Source organism: Ctenocephalides felis, unplaced genomic scaffold (assembly GCF_003426905.1).
Source record: "Ctenocephalides felis isolate EL2017-DRISC unplaced genomic scaffold, ASM342690v1 CF-g0.4_SCAFFOLD_03572, whole genome shotgun sequence".
NCBI lineage: Eukaryota > Metazoa > Arthropoda > Insecta > Siphonaptera > Pulicidae > Ctenocephalides > Ctenocephalides felis.
Window position 1 is genome coordinate 25,247,325 of NW_020539726.1, and position 20,141 is coordinate 25,267,465.

The 20,141-nt window shown below is 26.6% G+C and overlaps 1 protein-coding gene across 1 annotated transcript; it reads right to left on the reverse strand.

The window, feature by feature from the left end:
• Nucleotides 1–709: 709 nt before the first annotated feature.
• On the reverse strand, nucleotides 710–18,473 carry LOC113388292 (zinc finger protein 709-like). Its single transcript, XM_026625689.1, has 12 exons — nucleotides 18,459–18,473; nucleotides 18,296–18,386; nucleotides 17,903–18,183; nucleotides 17,646–17,715; nucleotides 14,392–14,595; nucleotides 13,839–14,075; nucleotides 10,719–11,003; nucleotides 8,568–8,852; nucleotides 7,112–7,215; nucleotides 2,797–2,899; nucleotides 1,396–1,797; nucleotides 710–1,017 (listed from the first exon to the last, which is right to left on the reverse strand). Exons 1-12 carry the CDS (start codon nucleotides 18,471–18,473, stop codon nucleotides 710–712), a joined length of 2,385 nt encoding a protein of 794 aa, XP_026481474.1.
• Nucleotides 18,474–20,141: the final 1,668 nt, after the last annotated feature.

The following is a 20,141-nucleotide window of genomic DNA, read 5'->3' on the forward strand; positions in this document are numbered from 1 at the left end:
AATATTCTTTGAATTCTTAAGGTACGATGCCATTCGGCACTAGTTTTCATTGCAATTATACTGAAAAATGATTATTTTATTATGGATATAGTATTATAATTGTTTGTTTCAACCATAAATTAGAAAAATTACAGAAAACCAAACACAGAATACATAGTTTTTTTGATGCTGGCATTTTAATTGACAATGGAATTTTTTATGGAAAATCGTACTAAATGCAAGTTAATATTGTAGTTTTTATCTCTTTTTTATCTAAGTATTCTACACTTGCTAGTATATATTCATTTGTATATCTATTCATCTATCCATTAGTTTGCAGCTAGTTTTAATAATATAATGGCAATTGAGATGACTGATAATTTTGTAAGAAATAATATTAATAATATTTATCATAATAGTTAATGTAATTCAAATATTATTTGTGATAGTTTTATTTCAAAAATATAATTATTTCACAACAATTTCAAACACAAATTTTTATTTTAGGTTAGGCACGTGACATATGACATATAACATTTAATCAATCGGGAAAGTTCAACGATTGTCGGCAACGCTCGTTCAGCAATTGACGTCACAGACCCCTTCTATCTTTATGCACTTATTTTGCGCTAGACTAACAGTCCATGTAGTTATAATATCTATGATACCATATCATCGTATTTATAACATTAACCTTGTTTGCTATTAATAATACGTATGATCTGTGCATTTAACTATGCTTAGTCAACATGTGTCTTTTCAAATTGTATTTCAAAATAGTTCTATAGTCGCATTTTTCACATTTATTCGATGCTGGTTTTCCACACTGATATCGTTGATGGTTCCAAAAACTTCTGGACGAAGAAAATTTTCCCAGACAACGAGAACAAGTATGAAGCTTTTTTAATTCAGATCTTTGATGTTGTTGATGGTTCCAAAAATCAGATTCAGCACCAAATCCTGATCCATAGTTATATGTCTCATCTGAATAGTGACCAAAAAACTGGTTATTTGGATCAGACTGATCACTATAGGTAACTAAAATGAGAAAAAAATTAAAATGGTTAGTAATTATATGCATAGAAATGCATTTTTGAATACAATAAAATGAATTTAATAAAATTAACCCTTTCCACTCGCTGATTGCGAAATTCATATGTATTTTACCGCTGGAGGGGCGGCATCCGAGTGGAAAAGGTTAATAAAATGATACATATAGAGATGTTAATAAATTGAAAAAATACATTAAAATTGAAAATTCTGTACATATTGAGAATGAATATAAAAAATATTTTATCTTTATGCACTTATTTTGCGCTAGACTAACAGTCCATGTAGTTATAATATCTATGATACCATATCATCGTATTTATAACATTAACCTTGTTTGCTATTAATAATACGTATGATCTGTGCCTGGCAGTATCCCTTGTAAATTTGACTTAGATGAAGACTCAGTAATGTCCAAATTATGTTTAGATGAATAATGTCTTTGATAATGAAATTTCTGATAGGATGTATAATCGCATAATGTGCAACGAAATTGAGGCTCCTTTCCGCATTCCAATCGCAGATGATTTGCTATACTTCCAGAATTTTTGTAAGGCTTTCCACATTTCGGGCATTTGTAAAGTCGTTTATTGTCCATAGATTTGCTATTATACATAAGTTTACATTTTTCATAGTGTGTATCTCTGCTAGTGCAATATGTGTAACTTTTCCCACAGAGAGGACAAGAGTAAAAACTTTCCATTTCTGGTATTTGGTCCTGAGCTTTGCCAATGGAAGAAAAAGATTTTTTGGACGCGTAGAATTTTCCTGGAAAAAAGAGAAAAAGTCAGGAAAATACTATATTCAACTTATGATGAAATTGATATATTAAAAAACAAATTGTTCTGCTCATATATTTTGAAGTCGATGTGCAGTCCTGCATAGAAGATGTTAGTTATCAAATAATTTTATCACAATATTTTTACAAAATATTTAAAAACACTTTATGATGAGAGAGAATTGCTGGATTTTCTTGAATATGGAGAAGACAAAAGTGAAAGCAAGTTTCCAAGAAATAGTTTGGGACTGGTATCGTCAGATCGAGTATTGTCACTATTTATTCTTCGTCCTCTGTTGAAAATCAATAAGTTCAATAATCATAAAGATAACTTCATATCATTCTTTATTTTAAACCAGTATATACAATTATTCCCATTCAATCAATAACCATTTTATGTCTTAACCAAATGTGTCTTTTAAAATTATGTCTCTTGTAAGATGAATAAGAACATATAGTACAACGAAATGCTGGATATTTTCCACAAACTTCTTTTATATGACGTCTTAAATCTGTGCCATAAGTGTAACACTTATTACAGTTTGGACATTTAGATAATTTTGAAGGTCTTATGAATATTGCTGAATCTTCGACGAAGCTCAGGAATTTTCTGACATCTGAAAAAAAAAATCATCTAAAGTTAGTCCAAGAGTTGATGTGATAACTAGAAATGTGATAAATGAAAATAAAGTAATTACCTTTGGTTTGAATAACTTTTATTGATTTATTTATGAATTATATTTTGTTAACTACTTTTAAACACAAACCACCTTTTACATTTTTGTAATATATATTTATTGGCCAAAAGTATACAAAGAGTATTCTTAAAATTTACAAAAAGTTGTTATAGGAATACGTCACAAAATATTTCATAGGTATACATTTTTTATATGAGTATGCTGCTTTTTAAAAAGGCACAAGAAGAAATTTAATGCCCTTAATTATTATAATTTTTCCAACAGGCCTAGATTCACCTGAAAATATATTACCATCTTTACTTTTAGAGATATCACGATTGATATCATGTTGTCTGAAGTGGATATCGAACCTGGAACCTTTGGTTGAAAAACAAGAGCTCTTACCATTCAGCGACTGGGGAAAACAATAATACAACCATAAAAAAATACAATCAACAATATTTTTTATTGTGAAAATCACTGTACTAAAAGTTATTCAAAATAAAAAATATAAAACAAAAAAATATATAAAATAGAGACAATTTATTGTTTCTAGAGTAAAATTTACAATATTAGTTTTACTCATAAAAGAAAACTTCTGGGTGTGAACTATAAAGCTGTAATAAAATTTAAATATTTATTCTACAAATTTAACAATATTTATTTTAACTATTTATGTAAAGCCCGGTGCACACGACGCCAGTATTTCTTTATACAGGATTTCTGTCAAGTTTTCTGGTAAGGTAAGCAAGAGTTTTGCATCAGATTTTCACTTATTTTATGATTAATAATAATTTTATGCATTTTCAAATAGATTATTATGAATATATACTGTGAATTTCACAAATCATATTTTATATGCCTAAAATGCACTAATGTTTATAAGTGTACAAACAGAGCATTGTATGAAATGTAAACAGTAAATGAGATGATTTAATTTCATATTTCTAAAAATTAAATGAAGTCATAATAATAAAAAGATAATAAAATGCAGAGGTTTAACATAACAGTTAATGATTTTTAAAATCAGTATCTTTATCAGATAATTAATATCGTTATGAAAATATTAAAAAGGTTATGAAAAGTTTAAAATTAATGAACTGCGTTTCCCAAAAACTAAGCATTTTTTCACATCGCTATATATACAAATAGCTATTCACAAAATAAAAACTGAACATTGAAAAGTACACATTGATATTTACGTGACAAATTACGTTATCGGCCACAAAACAGTTCATCCATCGCCGAATAGGACATCCTCTTTTCATAAAATACGGCAAGAAATGTCGAGGACAGAAGTTGTTGTGAAATCAGTTTCCGACGTTGCTAGGCAACGGTTATAGACAGAAATTATGTTAAGGACATTCCCGTTGTGAATAAATAGATTAAACGTGAAATCTGGCTACAGATTATCAACAGATGTCAATTTAACTATGCTTTTTTATCATGTGTCTTTTCAAATTTTTTTTCAAAATAGTTCTATAGTCGCATTTTTCACATTTATTCGATGCTGGTTTTCCACACTGATATCGTTGATGGTTCCAAAAACTTCTGGACGAAGAAAATTTTCCCAGACAACGAGAACAAGTATGAAGCTTTTTTAATTCAGATCTCTGATGTTGTTGATGGTTCCAAAAATCAGATTCAGCACCAAATCCTGATCCATAGTTATATGTTTCATTTGAATTGTGAATGTAAAACTGGTTATTTGGATCAGATTGATCATGATAGGAAACTGAAATGAGGAAAAATGTGAAATTGTTAGTAATTGTATACATGAATTTTTTATGCAATAAAATGAATTTAATGATTTCCACTCGCTAATTGCGAAATTCATATGAATTTTCAATGCATCCGAGTGAAAAGGGTCAATAAAATGGTATATATAGAGATGGTAATAAATGAAAATGATACATTATAATTAAAAATTCTGTACATATTGAGAGAAAATATAAAAAAATATTTTATATAATTACATAAGATAATTAGAAAACATTATATATAGTATATCATATAACTATCGAAATTAAGTATGTAATACAAAAACAATGATAGATATTATTTGAATTCATTTAAGCTGAAATGTACTAAATATATAGATAGATACTAATTATGAATCTAACCTAAAAACATCTGTAAAAACATACTTTTTTGTAATATGGAGTTATGAACCTTGTTTTAATATCGATCTGGTTAAAATAAATTTGAAACACGAATATAATTATGAGTTATTTTAACTTAAATCAATTAATAACTAAAATGACTAAATGAAAAAACAATAGGAAAAAACTTAGAAAAATATATTTCATGAAATTGCATTCTAGCTTGTGAAACTTGTATTTCGAGAATTTTATCTTCTACATAGCACTCTTATTAGTTGTAAATTATAACAAAAGTATTAAACAAACAATATGTTAATATAATTTAATAGGATTGGATTTTGCAAAGATTCGTTAAAAATTAAATAGAAAAAGTTCACCAGAAGAGATAAATTCACTAAATACAGCTCTATGAAATAAAAAATGCTGAATGTCTGCAAATTCTTGTTCAAAATCCACATGTTGATCCTGGTTGTCCAGATTGCTGGTTGCCATCAGCTAGATATTTGAAAACACGTGTTTTCATCTATGAATATAATTAAATAAATTCCAAAAGCACAATTAATTATAAAGAAAATACAGGATAAAAACTAAAATAACTAAATAATACAAAAAATAATATATTTCACAAAATTGGTTTCTCCCATATAACATATCATTTTGCCTTTGTCATATAATAAATTTTGTCTAATTGCACTATAATATCCAAAATGATAATAATAACTATAAATTTTGGATTGAAGACTTGAGTGCAGTTCGCAAAGATACAATAAAAAATTTAAAAAAAAAATCAACAGACTTCTAAATAACTTAGGCCCAGTAAGTCAATTGCACTTAAGAATGTCCACATCATTTCAATCTTGATCTTGATTGACTTGATTATTATTATTAATATTCCGATGATTCAAAACAACTCAATGTTTACTATATACGAGTTTCTTAAAATTCCTCTTAACCCTGCTATTATAATAAAAAAAAGTTACAATTATGTATAGAAAATTTAGGAAATTTTATTTGCGGAGGGCTATAATAGGTACCTGGTAAAGCACCTTGGACAATCCAAAAAAGTTCTTGGTATATTCGGATATTCAGAATTAATATAAAACTCCTGCCTGCATTTTTTGCACATCAATTTTATCTGGTACTTCTTTTTCTTTATGTTAAGAATTGGAATATTATTTAATAAAATCGGAGGATTGGGAACAGGTATTGAAGTTGAAGACTGGAAATGGTTACAGGGATCTAAAAAGAAAATTATAAAATATCTTAGGATAATAATTATAAAATATGTATATAAATTAAATATGCATAACATCATATTATGAAGAGCATTATGTTACACACATTTAATGGACACCAGAATAAGGAGAGTAATTATTAAAACTTTGAGAATAATCAATTTATTGATATTTCATTTCTTTTAAATAACATATATAAATTCATTAGATGTTGTATAAAATATATTTTTAAATCTACTTTCTAGAGAACTTATTATCTAAAACAATTATCTTAATACAATTTTTAACTGTATTTCAAAATAGCTTAAATTATATTTTAATTACTTTAAAGAAGAATTAATAACAAAAAATTATAACATTTGGCAAAAAGTGACAAACATATTAAAAAAAATCAAATATCACATATTGTTTTATAGGCATTGGTTTTTTGATAAATATTATATTTTTTATGTTTTGGTTATATAAATTTTTATCACATTTTAAATTTTTTTACATTAATAAAGTGATGTAATTAATTTAATATATTCCCTGAAACAATACTATTAATATGACTAGAAATGTAATAAAACATTTATAATATTGTGATTAAAATTTATTCGAGACTGTCTATTTTTGAATGCAAATGTGCAATTTGAATGATCTGTTTCTGAATATAAATTTGCATACTTCCTAAATATTTGTAAAAATATGCAAATTCATCATCTTTCATTTTTTTACATATCTTTGGCCCAGTAAGGTTTTATTGATAATAAAACCTATATCTATAACATTTCGAAAATTTTGTCAACTTTATAGTTCATTTCTTGGATGTAAATTAAAATAAAACTATTGAACAGTAATAACCAAATAAAGTTAACAGTATTTAATAAAAGTGGAATGTTGTAGGGATTCAATAAAAATTAAATAATAAATAATTCATCAAATGAGGCACATTCAAAAAATTAGTTCCAAGAAGTAAATGCTGAAGGTCAACATCATTGTCATTTTAATCTTGGTTGTTTAGATGGCTGACTCGATGGCATGATGTTTCCTGATGTTTCCTGGTGTCTCCAAATATCACTATCTTTTTTTTAAATGTCTGTTAAAATTCACTTATTCCTGATATTTGAATAAATCATTGATATGTTGTTAAAGTTACAACTTTTACAACTTATCACTGTTATTATTTTGTCTATCTGCAGAAGCACGCTCCAAGGAGCAGGTTGGGCAATGGAAACATCTTCTTACTACATTTGGATTTTCGGAATAAATATAAAACTGCTTTCCGCATTTTATGCACATCAATTTTACCTGGTACTTCTTTGTCCTTGTATTACGAACTGAAATTTTTTTGAATAAAGTCGTCGGATTGGGAATAGATATTGCAACTCTAGACGGTAAATAGCTATATGGATCTGAAAAGAAAATAATTAAATATGTTATTATATATTAAAATTGATTTCTACTAAATACTGCATTTTCATACATAAATTTGATATACATACGATGGCACTACATTATGCAAGAGCATTAAATTATACAAACTTGATGCACACCACTGATACTAAAGAACTGATAAATCATTAGTATTTAAATTTTTTTAAAGAATGATAAAATTAGTTCAACATTTTAGCTATAAAAACAATGATAAAATGTTAATCTGATTTTATCGTCATTGTTTGTGAAAAGTAAATCCTAATGATTCATCAGTTCTACAACAACAATAATACAAACTGGCTGCTAGTGGTGTTTTGCCTTACAGCAAGTTGCATGAACTTCCCAAAAATTAGATATTTAGATGAAATTTCAAATTCTTTATTTGAAAAATAAAATTTTACACTTTTTTAAAAATTACAAAGAAACGGCTCTGCCGATCGTTGCGCAAAACTGAGAAACGATAGTCCTCATCGAGATACATCGAATGGCTTTTAAAATGGGTTCAAGCGTTTTTTGAGAAAACGTCGACGAAAGGTCAAAAATCGGCTCACACACAAACACACACACATACTTTTTTCCAAATTTGGTCTCATTCTATTCAGAATGGCTTGGAACGTCGAGAAAACATAAAATTAGCAAATCGGATTTTCTGATAAAAACAAACTTCTACTTAGGAAAATTAATAATTTATTTATGTATAAAACATTCTTTAATGCGTTTTAATGAGTTATTATTCGTGCTAAAATTAACAAACCATCATTTATAAATTAATGTAACTTCAACAGTTAGTATAAAAAATGCAGTTTGATCATATTTCAAAATCGATGTGATAATAAATGTAATAAATTTATTTCAAAACATTTATACAATTTCAATTTAATAATGACTATACTTTATACAGCATCTGCTAAACAAAAAATATGTAATTTTCAAATAATTATTCAAATTATTGGGATGTGTTTTAAATATCACACAAAAAAATTGGAGAATTTGGAATAGTAAAATTAGTAATTATTATACACCATATTTGTAATGATATAAATAAGTATTGATTAACCAAATTTTAATTTTGCTCTGAAAAACCTATTAGTAAAACATCATATATTGCAATTGAACGACTTTAATTAAACAACTTAACAGTTGCACATGCATCATTAGTTTACTTGATAACAAAAAACAGTAATAAAATACACTTCATTTCATTAATAAAACAACAAAAATTGTTTAAAATAAATTTTAACTGTCTATCGACTCATGGGCTCAATCTTCTTCATTTAAAGCTGTAAATTTAATCCAACATTTTTCTCAGGATGTTTCCTTAACACATGACCTTTCAAGTTTCCTTTCAATCTGGTCATATATGGACAATATAGACATTTATGATCAAAAGGTTTTCCACATTCATATCTTCGATGATTATAGAAACTTTGAGCTGAAGCATACTCTCTTTTGCACTGAGGGCAAATAAAAATCTTTTCCGGATCACAAACTTCGCGATGTAACAGATAATTCATTTCAAATGTAAAGGTTTCCTTGCATTTTTTACATCTGTAAGCTTTATCTTTAAGCTGTTCAAATGTTTCAGCTACCAATGGTGACGAGAGGTTGGTTGTGACTGAAAATAAAAAATAGTCATCATAAGTAACAGAAATATATTTTATCAACCTACAAAAATTTTTATAATTTGAAGTAAAGAAGTAAAAGAAATGAAGAAACATGGAGATCATGCACATTTTTCATATTGAATAATATTCAAAAAATTATAATTTTTAAATAATAAAAATAATAATTTTTAACTACTAAATAAAGCATAACTAATAAAATACATGTTATATATATTATTTTTATACAATAATTCTCGATATCAATTTATATTCACTACGATTTTAATTCAAACTGTAATTAATATTCAAGGTATGATACACTATACATACATGTTTAAATACTATGATTTCAGGAAATACTATAATAAAATAGCACTCTTAAAGAATTTTTTTGATATTTTATAATTTTATACAAAAGTAAATCACAAGTATAAACATCCTATATTCTATCAGTGAGAATATAAACTACAAAATAATGTTTAAAAATATATTAAAAAACTATATAAATAAAAATTAATATCTATTGAATAATTCAAAAATAGTGATTTTGAATGTCTATAATTATTATATTTGCATTTTTTATATAGTGTAAAATGGATAAATTATTAAAAAAACAAGTAATCATACTAAATATAATTATGGATCTATACATTCTGATTTATTATACATAATCTATACATTCTTTATTTATTTTTGCATATTAGTTTGTTTGTTTATTTCTAATCAAGATCATATTCTTGACATATTTATTGAAATGGAACGTACATAGTTCCGAAACGTTGCAATAATAATTTTTTATTTAGTTCCTTCTGTTTTATTAAAATAAATTCCTTGATTCGAGGATTACAAAAAAAATAGAAAAATGAATTATCTAGCATTGTTTGGAAATAATGAGATTTTGAGTGAAACCTAGAGCTTGATTGATGAAATTTTGATCATTTTTCGGTTACTGTGGTTAATTTTTATTAATTTGGTTCATTTAAACTTTGGGGCCGTAACCTTCAAGATTACGAGTAAAAAACACAATTGCCCAAATTTTAAGGAAATAAGTCTTTTTGTTGAACTATAAATTTAACATTTTTACAATTTGTAGACTTAGAAAGGGCCTTCTTTAAAAAAAGTACTAAAATGTGTAAGAAAGTTTAATAGAAAGTTGGCGCATTTAATCTGGATTGTAAAATGGTAAAATACTTAAAAATTTAGTATTGAAAAATTTCGAGTAAAAAATAAAAAATCGAAAAATGACATGGTTTTTGCTAGTGCATTTTAATAACATTCAGTTCAAAAGTTTGTCGAACGCGCAACCTCAAATAACCAGATTTAAAAATTTAAAATTTATAGTTCAACAGAAATCTTAATTTTTGAAAATATGGGGCAATTGCGTCTTTTTTACTGTTATCTTAGAAGTTTTATTCACGGTTGCGGTTCCAAAGCTTAAATGAACAAAATTAATAAAAGTTAACCACAATAACCAAAAAATTGCCATATTTGCATCAAAGCTCTAGGTTTCACTTAAGAACTCATAATTTACAAACAACGTGAGATTAATATTTTTCTAATTTTTTTTTCAGGACATGTAAGTTAATACTATCACCCCAATTCGGCTTGACGGCAAGATCTGGGACACTCTGTATATATCTATATATATAAGAAAATCTAAAATTATTTATAAGCTATTGTACTATAATTCACTCTGTTCTTACAATATCTACAAATATGAATCATCCAAACAGTCTACAATTAAAGTCCCAATTATTGGTTCAACTTCAATGTATGAGCCCTCTTAAAGTGTATAGAAAAAGCATGTTTCGTATGAGTAATATAAGAACATCTTGGACAAGAAAAAGTTTCATTAGTCTGGGCATTCGGAGACATACAGGTGATAGTGGTATAACAAGGTGCGGGTTGGTGGCCCGAAAGTTCCGACCTCAGCTTGGCCACTTCGATGATCTCGTTGCCGCAGAAAGACAATTGACGCGGGTTGCCGCTGATTTTCTTCATATTGGTATAAACTTGATTTTTGGCGCTGTTGACTTCTTTGACAACCTGAGATGTATTGTCATCGCAGTTTAATATTAGATGTTGCAAGATTTCCACTTGTTTACGAGTGTTTTCCTGAAGCTCTTCTTCTTTTTCTTCGGAGTTGTGATCGAAACCACCATCTGGAAAAGAAAGGGTAGTTAGTTGGATCGAAATTGGTATACATGGGATAAACTAATATTAATTATTTTATGCAATTATATTTACTTTAATATATTATATATATATATATATATATATATATTATAGAATATACCTTCATTGGGGGCCAAGATCTATAATAAGCTACCTGATGGATGGAGATGCAAAACCAAAATCATTTACTAAATAATTCCTATTATTTTATAAATACATTTTTAGAATAATTATGCATTATAAATGACCTAAATTGTAACTATATAATTTTAATAAAATTTTATTCTATTCTATTCTATTCTATTCTATTTTATTTTATTTTATTCTATTCTATTCTAATCTATTTTATTCTATTTTATTGTTTTCTATTCTATTCTATTCTATTCTATTCTATTCTATGCTATTCTATTTTGTTCTATTCTATATATGGAGCCATGGAATAAGGCTCACACTCGTGTGGAAGAGTTCAAGCTCCCCTCTGGCAACCTGATATCGGGCAGCAACAATGTCCATTTTCACTTGAAAATATAGATCCAAAGTATGCTCCCAAATAAGCTCATTTCAGGTACTGCGGTGTAAAATGGCAATGGAAAACTTCTCACACTATTCTTCCTGAATAGAGTTGGAGTTTAACTCAGCTCACACACTTGTCTGCATATTTAAAAAGGTAATCGACGCATGTTTTCTAAAATGCAAAACTTACTTCAAAACGACTTTTGAATATTTTGAAAAATATAAGTTAATATGTGCGAGACAGCTGAAAAATAACATATCGAATGCATAATTTTAGAACAGATAAAATTCCACTTCATCACCTTAATATTTTCTATAAGCGATTTTATATAAATTTTTTTAATAATAAATATTGATTCTGGAATTCATGATAAATTCATTGTTATATCATATATTAGTATATTTGTATTATTATAATATGTATTATTAAAATTGTATTTTTAAGTCTTCCTAGGGCTACTCTGTGGGCTATATGATAAATAAATAAATAAATAAATAAATAAATAAATAAATAAATAAATAAATACAATTATTAAAATGTCGTATACAGAAAAGATTCAAATTGTGAGCAGAATGTCATTAATTATTATTAAAAATGTATTTAAATATATTCCGTAAGTTTTCACATCAATTTTGTAAATTTAAAAAATAATTCAAAACATTTAAAGACTATATCAAAACATCTTACACGAGTTGCAAAACTTTTATTAACACAGAAAGCATTTTTCATTTGAATATTCAACAATATTATGAGAAAAAAGTATAACTTAAATAACAAGATACAAAATACAAATCAAATAACCAAAACATAAATGAAATCAAAATATATCTTCTATCACAAAAAATAAAATTGAACTCTAAACTAAGAACAACAAAGGCACATTATATATTAATGCAAGACATTGAATACAAAATTATTAATAATAATAATGGTTAATAAATATACAATAAATAGTTTATATTTGGTTCAGAGTAATAATTTGGTAATATCGAAAATATAGAAAGTATCACTAGAACAAAAAATAAGTTTGAACTCTAAACTAAGATCAACAAAGGCACATTACACATTAATACAATACATTGAATACAAAATTATTAATAATAATAATGGTTAATAAATATATAATAAATAGTTTATATTTGGATCAGAGTAATAATTTGGTATAATCGAAAATATAGGAAGTATCACTAGAACATACAATTTTTTTTCAAAATCGCTTAGATGCTAATTTAATTCCAATTCTGTCAAATTACTATATAAACATTTGGTCAAACCCTGTGCAAATTTAATTTAATTGAAGACTAGCTATAAAAATAATTTATCTCTTTATAAATAATACACATATATAAGCTATTTCTTAAATAGACTTAATATACTGAGGCACTTTTCATATATGGTATTATCAAAAATAAATATGGCCTAGTATGTATACAAATACAGAATGAAGATTTTTGGAATAAATTAATTTATCGATGGGAACTGTGATACAATATAATAAATTGTTACAAGGAGAATCAACTAATTAGATAAATTTTAAATTAAGTTTTGAATAATGGTTAATAAATATATAATAAATAGTTTATATTTGGTTCAGAGTAATAATTTGGTAATATCGAAAATATAGAAAGTATCACTAGAACATACAAAAGAATTGCTTAGGTGCTAATTTAATTGCAATCTTGTTAAATTACTATATAAACATTTGGTCAAACCCTGTGCAAATTTAATTTAATTAAAGACTAGCTATAAAAAATAAATTAACTCTTTATAAATAACACACATATCTTTGTTATTCCTTAAATAGACTTAATATACTAAGGCACTTTTCATACATGTTATAAAAAATAAATATGACCGTATGGATACAAATACGGAATAAAGATTTTTGGAATAAATTAATTTATCGGTGGAAACTATAATACAATATAATAAATTGTTACAAGTAGAATACTATTTTAAATTAACTTTTGAATATATTGCACAAACCTACTACATAGGTAAAAAAAGTGAAAAAATGAGAAAGATTGGAAGAGTATACTCATTTATGTTGTTAATGAGATAACTCGCTATTAGTAGGTAAAGATCACCATATCACACTTGGCAACCTTTTACTATATTACTTCAAAAAATGAATATGCAGATTAGATCTGTTCTCTATGTTTTTTATACATATGCGACTTCAAGTGAGTCATCCAAACACAAGCAAAGGAGCAATATTTGCATTGTAACGAAGCTGCTTTTCCACAGGTATATTTTCTATGACGTCGGATAAGGCGGAAAGATGAAAATAACTTGTCACAGCTGTTACATCTGTAACCTCTTAACTTCCCATTTGGGTTAAAAACTTCAATATACTCTACTCCCGATCTGCTTTTTGTTTCTCCAATATTAAATCCTCGAAGGTCTTTCTTCTCCTCGTCGCCCATGTCTATGATCAAGCAATCGGTTTCTGAATCCGAAGATTCTATATTCACAATACTTGTAGGATCACATTCCACTTGATTGTCACTGAAGAGGAAATCTTCATAGTAATCAGGCCAAATATCTGAAAGCAATGATTAATAGATTAATAACAGTCACTTCGTGTATGGTGATACATTGATAAAATTTTGGGCAGTACACAAAAGAATAAAATCAAGTTAGTTGGTGCTGCACAATAATAAACAAGTAAATCTAGGAGAAAAGCATGAAGTTATTGTTACTTCCTCAAAGTTTACGTACAGCACCAAAAAAGGCTATCAGTGTAATAAATTGTTTCATCAAGAAAATAAAAAAGCAATTTTGAAAATAATTACAATTTTTATTAACCAAAAATACATTGTTGTTTTATAACTATTGTTGTACATCCTTCCAATGTCTACACATTATGTGTTTTCTTAAATTTCCAGGAATGTGAGTCTTATAATCACAATATTGGCAAAGATGTTTAGGCTCAACGCCGCAATGATTTATGCTGTGATTTTTCATTGCTCCTGCCCTTTTATAAAGTCGATTGCATTTAGGACATTCATAATACCTTCGTGAGTTTTTCTTAGGATAAAGGTAATTCGTATGATGACGAAGTTCTGAAAAAAAAGTATATTTGTTAGCAAATTATATTTCAAATTTACCAAAATTATTTATCAAACCAAATTCAATAGACTTGAGACTTTGTTCAACTAAACAAGTTCTACTCAACAGTAGGCCCAACTTGATAAAATTATTACTATAAAATCTGTAGTACCGTTGAATTTTCATTGCAGCAATATCAGGAAATTAACATTTTCACGAAGAAACATATTGCTATCTATATTTCCATGCAAAAAACCGATATCGCTGCTGCTTGAAATCCAGGCGATTATCAACACCTGGAACTTGAAATAACATAGATCTAACCACTAATCCCCGCTGAAGACCTTGAGATAAAACTACTTATAATTATTTGCATGCATAAAATGTAATAAATCATAAACTAACTACATAAGAAAATAAAAAAAACATCATAAATCTAAACATGTTTTTTTATTTTTACATTAAATACAAAAAGACATCGATCCATGTAAATTTTCTTCTTGCCTAAAAGTCTTGTCTTTTTTCTTGTTTCCCAAGTTGCTCCAAAATCCACATAAAACTACAAAAGCAAAAGTTTTGTAAATTTCCAAAAACATTATAGACTCGTATTCTGTATGAAAACTTTCTTTAGCTCCATGTTGTTAAAGATTTCTCCTGAAACATTTAAAAATATTAATATATGTCCTATTGTTCTGTAAACCACACACAAAAGTGCTAAAATTTATATTATAAAATAGTATGAGAAATTAAAACTTCTGAACAATATTAAAAGCTCTTTATATTATTAATTATGTGGTATATTTAACATATGCTGTATAATTGGTCTCTTTTAAGTCTATAGTACTTTATTGAAATATTTATATATCTATATATAATCACAAAAACTTAATTACAAAATGTATTAATCAAACAATTAGTAACAATTTTAGTAGATGTATAATGCAAAACAGTAAATGACAATTTCTTAGTTCATTCATTAATATTGTTAATCATTTTTAGTACACTATTTGCAAATTTATCTAAAAACAAGTTTTTTTGTGAACATTGTTATTAAGTAATTATAAAGAATCAATATATACATATATGTATATATATATATATATATATATATATATATATTTGATGTTATTTTGGTACCTAAATTGTCATTCACTCAAAATCATCATGTATGATTTATTTTCTATTAACAAGAAAACCTAACAAATGACTAAATTTATTTCTCTTTATAGTTTTATAAGTTAAATAATGAGTAAGTAATGAGAAGCTTAAGTGTTTATGCTTTGGAATTAAGGTACAACAAAATATCTTAAAATACAAATATTCTGTGCATAATAACTAAAATATATTCAACTAATTATAATAATATCATAACAACTATTTCGAGGATTATGTGTACAAGAACTAGCTTTTTGGAAATAAAAATGAAGACTTTTATTGGGCAACACCATAATTAAATTAATTTAATGATTATAAAACTAACTCATGATAAATATCGACTATTTATTTCATATTAGAAATAATTATGCCTCAAGTTTTCACTTTTTATGATATATTGAAAAGTATATATATACATTGGGTATTTCAATAATAAATCACTTGTGGTTTATGGAAACTTGTTCAATTAGGTTAATAGACTAATGTTTTGTAAATTTTTGGATTATATTTTAACAGAATTTACTTACAATATATCTAAAATTGTTAGCTAGCTATTTTTTGTATCTAATGATGAATACAAAACTTGTGTAAGTAATAACATAAAGGTTTACGATATTTACAATAAATATTTTGCTTCGTATGTATGTATATATATATATATATATATATATATATATATATACACATCAGGTTGGCAACTAAGTAAGAGCAAATTTTATTAGTTAGAAAATCAAAAACCTTTTTTTCATAAAAACAGAGAAAATTTTTCATAAAATAAAGTTATCTTTATTCTGTAATGCATTGTCCATTATGATCAATGACTTTATATCATCTTTCAAGCAGCATTATTATCCCACTTTCAAAAAACATCTGGTTTTTATTGAACTAAAACTTCTTTAGGCGCGACTAGTGCGTAAATCCGCACAAATTCACAAATTCAAGTCCGTTACGCCCGAACTGTTCGTCATTCGCTCTCGATAAGATCATTTCTATAGGAGTCGATTGTGATTAGACGTCGTGTACGTGAATAGAGATTCGTTGTATGCGCACCGGCGTCAACGTTGTATGCGTACCGATATCAATAAGGAAATCGGCATAGATAAATAAACATTTTGAAGTTACATCGTAGTACAAATCTTGATGAAATGAAAAATGCATAAATCAGAAGAATATTTTATCCTGTTCCTTGAAAATAATAAAACAAATGAAACATTTGTGCCGTGTACTAAACGTAAATTTATTGATTAGAAACTTTTTATATATTTTTTGTAGTTTCTATAAATCTTTGAAGTTATTAAAAAGGAAAATATTTTTTAGGCAAGACAGATATTACAGCTGGTCAAAGAATTAGATTATATCGCGAAGCGTAAAGTAAAAAAAATACAAGCAGTCACTGAATTTAAGTTAATTATGAGGGAAGTTGCGAAAACAATATTTGTTTAGACGTTGTTTAACATAATTCACTGTGGAAACGAATATTATAGAATTTTTTAATCAGCAATTACTTCATTTCTCTAATGAAGCTTCAATTCTAAATGCTGACAATGACTTTAATTGCTTTATTGTTTTTAAATATTATACACATTTTTAATGCTATTTTAAATATATAATTTATAATTTATCATTATATAAATGTGTATAATAGTTGACACTAATAAATGTGTGCATCATCAGTTACCATATTAACAATAAACATTATTCAAAATTGTTATATGATGTGTTTACTTAACTTAAATTTGCTACTTTGTACAGTAGCAAATAAGTTTTACTTCAATCGCTTGTGCACTCTTTTTTACTGCTGACAACTGAATTGTCTGATATATAATAACAAAATATATTTTATATTTGGACTACATCAGAAAACCTAAAAATTGACTTGGAACAATCTAAGAGTGTGGGCCGCACTTACTTAGTTGCCAACCTAATAATGGGTAGTAACGACTTAGGACAGAACTGTGAGTGGAGTTCAGGAACTCCAACTAGAATGAGGGAAGTTTGATTATAACAAACGAAACATGATCTATTAATTTCTATGAATAAACTGCCAAGCTAGCAGCAAGTTTCATAATCTTCGTCTAACAGCTACTAAAATGCCAAATAATCAGTAAATAACAATATTTAATCAAACTTAACCATATCAATCATATTCTTATGCATTCTCCCTACATGTATCTTAATATTAATTTTCTGGTGACTTTTGTGCGGACACCAGGGGCACTTGAATTGGGGCTCTTTGCCGCATTCGTACATCATGTGCCTCTTCAAGGTGTATCGGTGGGTGTAACGCCTACAGCATTTGGGGCAAACGAAGCCCATGGGGGGCACGTCGTTTGCACGAGCACGATGCTGGGAAACGTGATCACGAAGTTTTTCAAAATCGGGAAATCTTGCTGGACATAGAGGACACGATATGCCTTTCAGCAGTAAGTTTTCTATATCTGCAACGTCTGGAATGAAATGTAAAAAAAATGGTTAGTTGAGATATTGAAGTATTGAAGTAATGTGTTATTTTGTGCATGCAAATTATAATGTGAAGATTAATGTAATGTTGTTTTTAACCAAGATGACCTAATTTCATCAAACAAAACACATCAACTTGAACAATGATCTTGAAATGGACTGCTAATCTGCTACTATGTAATTGCGATACCTACAATAAAAATAATAAAAATAATTATATTGACATTTAGTTAAGTTTTTTTATTTCCATATAATTACAAACTGTCTGGTGAGGCATTCAGTAATTTTGGTGACACATGTGTAAATATAACAATTTAAGAATTTGCCCAGTGGTAGACAATTTAAATTTGAAAATGGATAAGATAAAATCACAGAACACTTTACATTATATGTTCTTTAATAAATCTAAAAGGTTAGTTTTTTGAGTCTTTATGGTATATTGGATGAGAGCAAGTTTTTGGCGAGTTGGTTCGGATGATCTTCTAGTCTAGTTTTGTATTTAAACTTATGTCTTCATATAGCTAAGATATAGCATTTGTTTTTATTTGCTTTGAAGTGTTTTACTATACAAAGACGTATAAATACTTTTATTTTCTAAAAATAATAACTAAATCAAATGGCACTAAATCGACCTCTTCTGGAAGTACCTTCTCTGTTTAAATTATTCGGTTTACAAATAATTACAAAACAATAAAAATAATATAGATAAACGAATATTTTGTTAAGATATACCATTTTATTAAATACTTTATATACTTTAAAGTATCAATATTACTCACAAATTTATACTATTTAAGTTTATTTACATTAAAATTATATTACGTATAAACTGACCAAATCAATTTAAAGTAGAGCTACAACATAATTGCTAAGTAATATTAGATTATTATGGCAACACGAGAGTCTAATAATTTATTTATTTAGTTATTTATTTATTTATTTATAAAAATTAAAAATTATGCTCTGGATGTTGTTTCCGAATATGCTTGTTCAAGTTCCAATTCAAATGGGCCCTATAAGGACAAAAAGGGCACCCAAAAAGACGATCTTTGCCACATTCGTATTTTGTATGCTGATATAGACCACTTCTTCTAGAATAACTTTTGAAACAAGTTGTACATTGAAATCTCTGAGGCCATAGATTACCTGAAAAATACAAATAATATTAATAATAATTGTGTTTGAATACTAAGTTTTTTTGCTGAGAAAATAGTGAGAATTGAAGGTTGTAAAAATTCAATATTTCTTGGTTATAGTTTTATTTTAATTATAAATATTTGTACGGTGATATATGAACAACAAGTGCAATATCATAATCTTAATAATAAAAAACATGAGTGTAGCTCTTACGTAAATTTGTTTTAAGCAAAAAAATATAACATCACTAAGCACATATATACAAAACTTAATAATAATAAACATATGGCAATAAAAGAATAGAAGTTTTATGAATTTTTAAGCTGGCTTGGTCAATCACATAGACCATAAAAAACTTATTTTAAAAAAGGGCTCATTTTTTACTTGAAATTTACAGTAGAATTAAAATTAACATATACTTACAAATTCATAAAATTACTTATTTAACAGAATTATTTATTTATAATTGAATTTGAAAAATATTATATTTATTTAATTCATTATTATTGTAAATATCAATTATGGAAATGTTATAATTTCTATGACATATATACAAATAGTACATTCGACACACTTTAACTTATTTAATTATAACTTTTATTTATGTCATGGATTTAACAAAATCACTTGTATTTATCGCACCTTTGTAATTCTTTTTTATCCCTAATATCACTCAAATATGTTCCTACAAAAAAATTGTTCAGTTATAAATAATATTTTATTGAATGAGTGAGTCGAAAAGTGTAGTGTTTTTTTAGTTCGGAAACTTAAATTAATTTTCAAATAATATTTCATGCAACACAATATC

Excerpts from the sequence above, each read along its gene's own strand:
- LOC113388292 (XM_026625689.1), bottom strand. Across the intron at positions 14,076-14,391 it reads TTTAAGAAAACACATAATGT|ATATTTGGCCTGATTACTAT; the intron begins GTAGACATTGGA and ends CATTGCTTTCAG. Across the intron at positions 2,900-7,111 it reads CAAGGACAAAGAAGTACCAG|TCGCTGAATGGTAAGAGCTC; the intron begins GTAAAATTGATG and ends TGTTTTCCCCAG.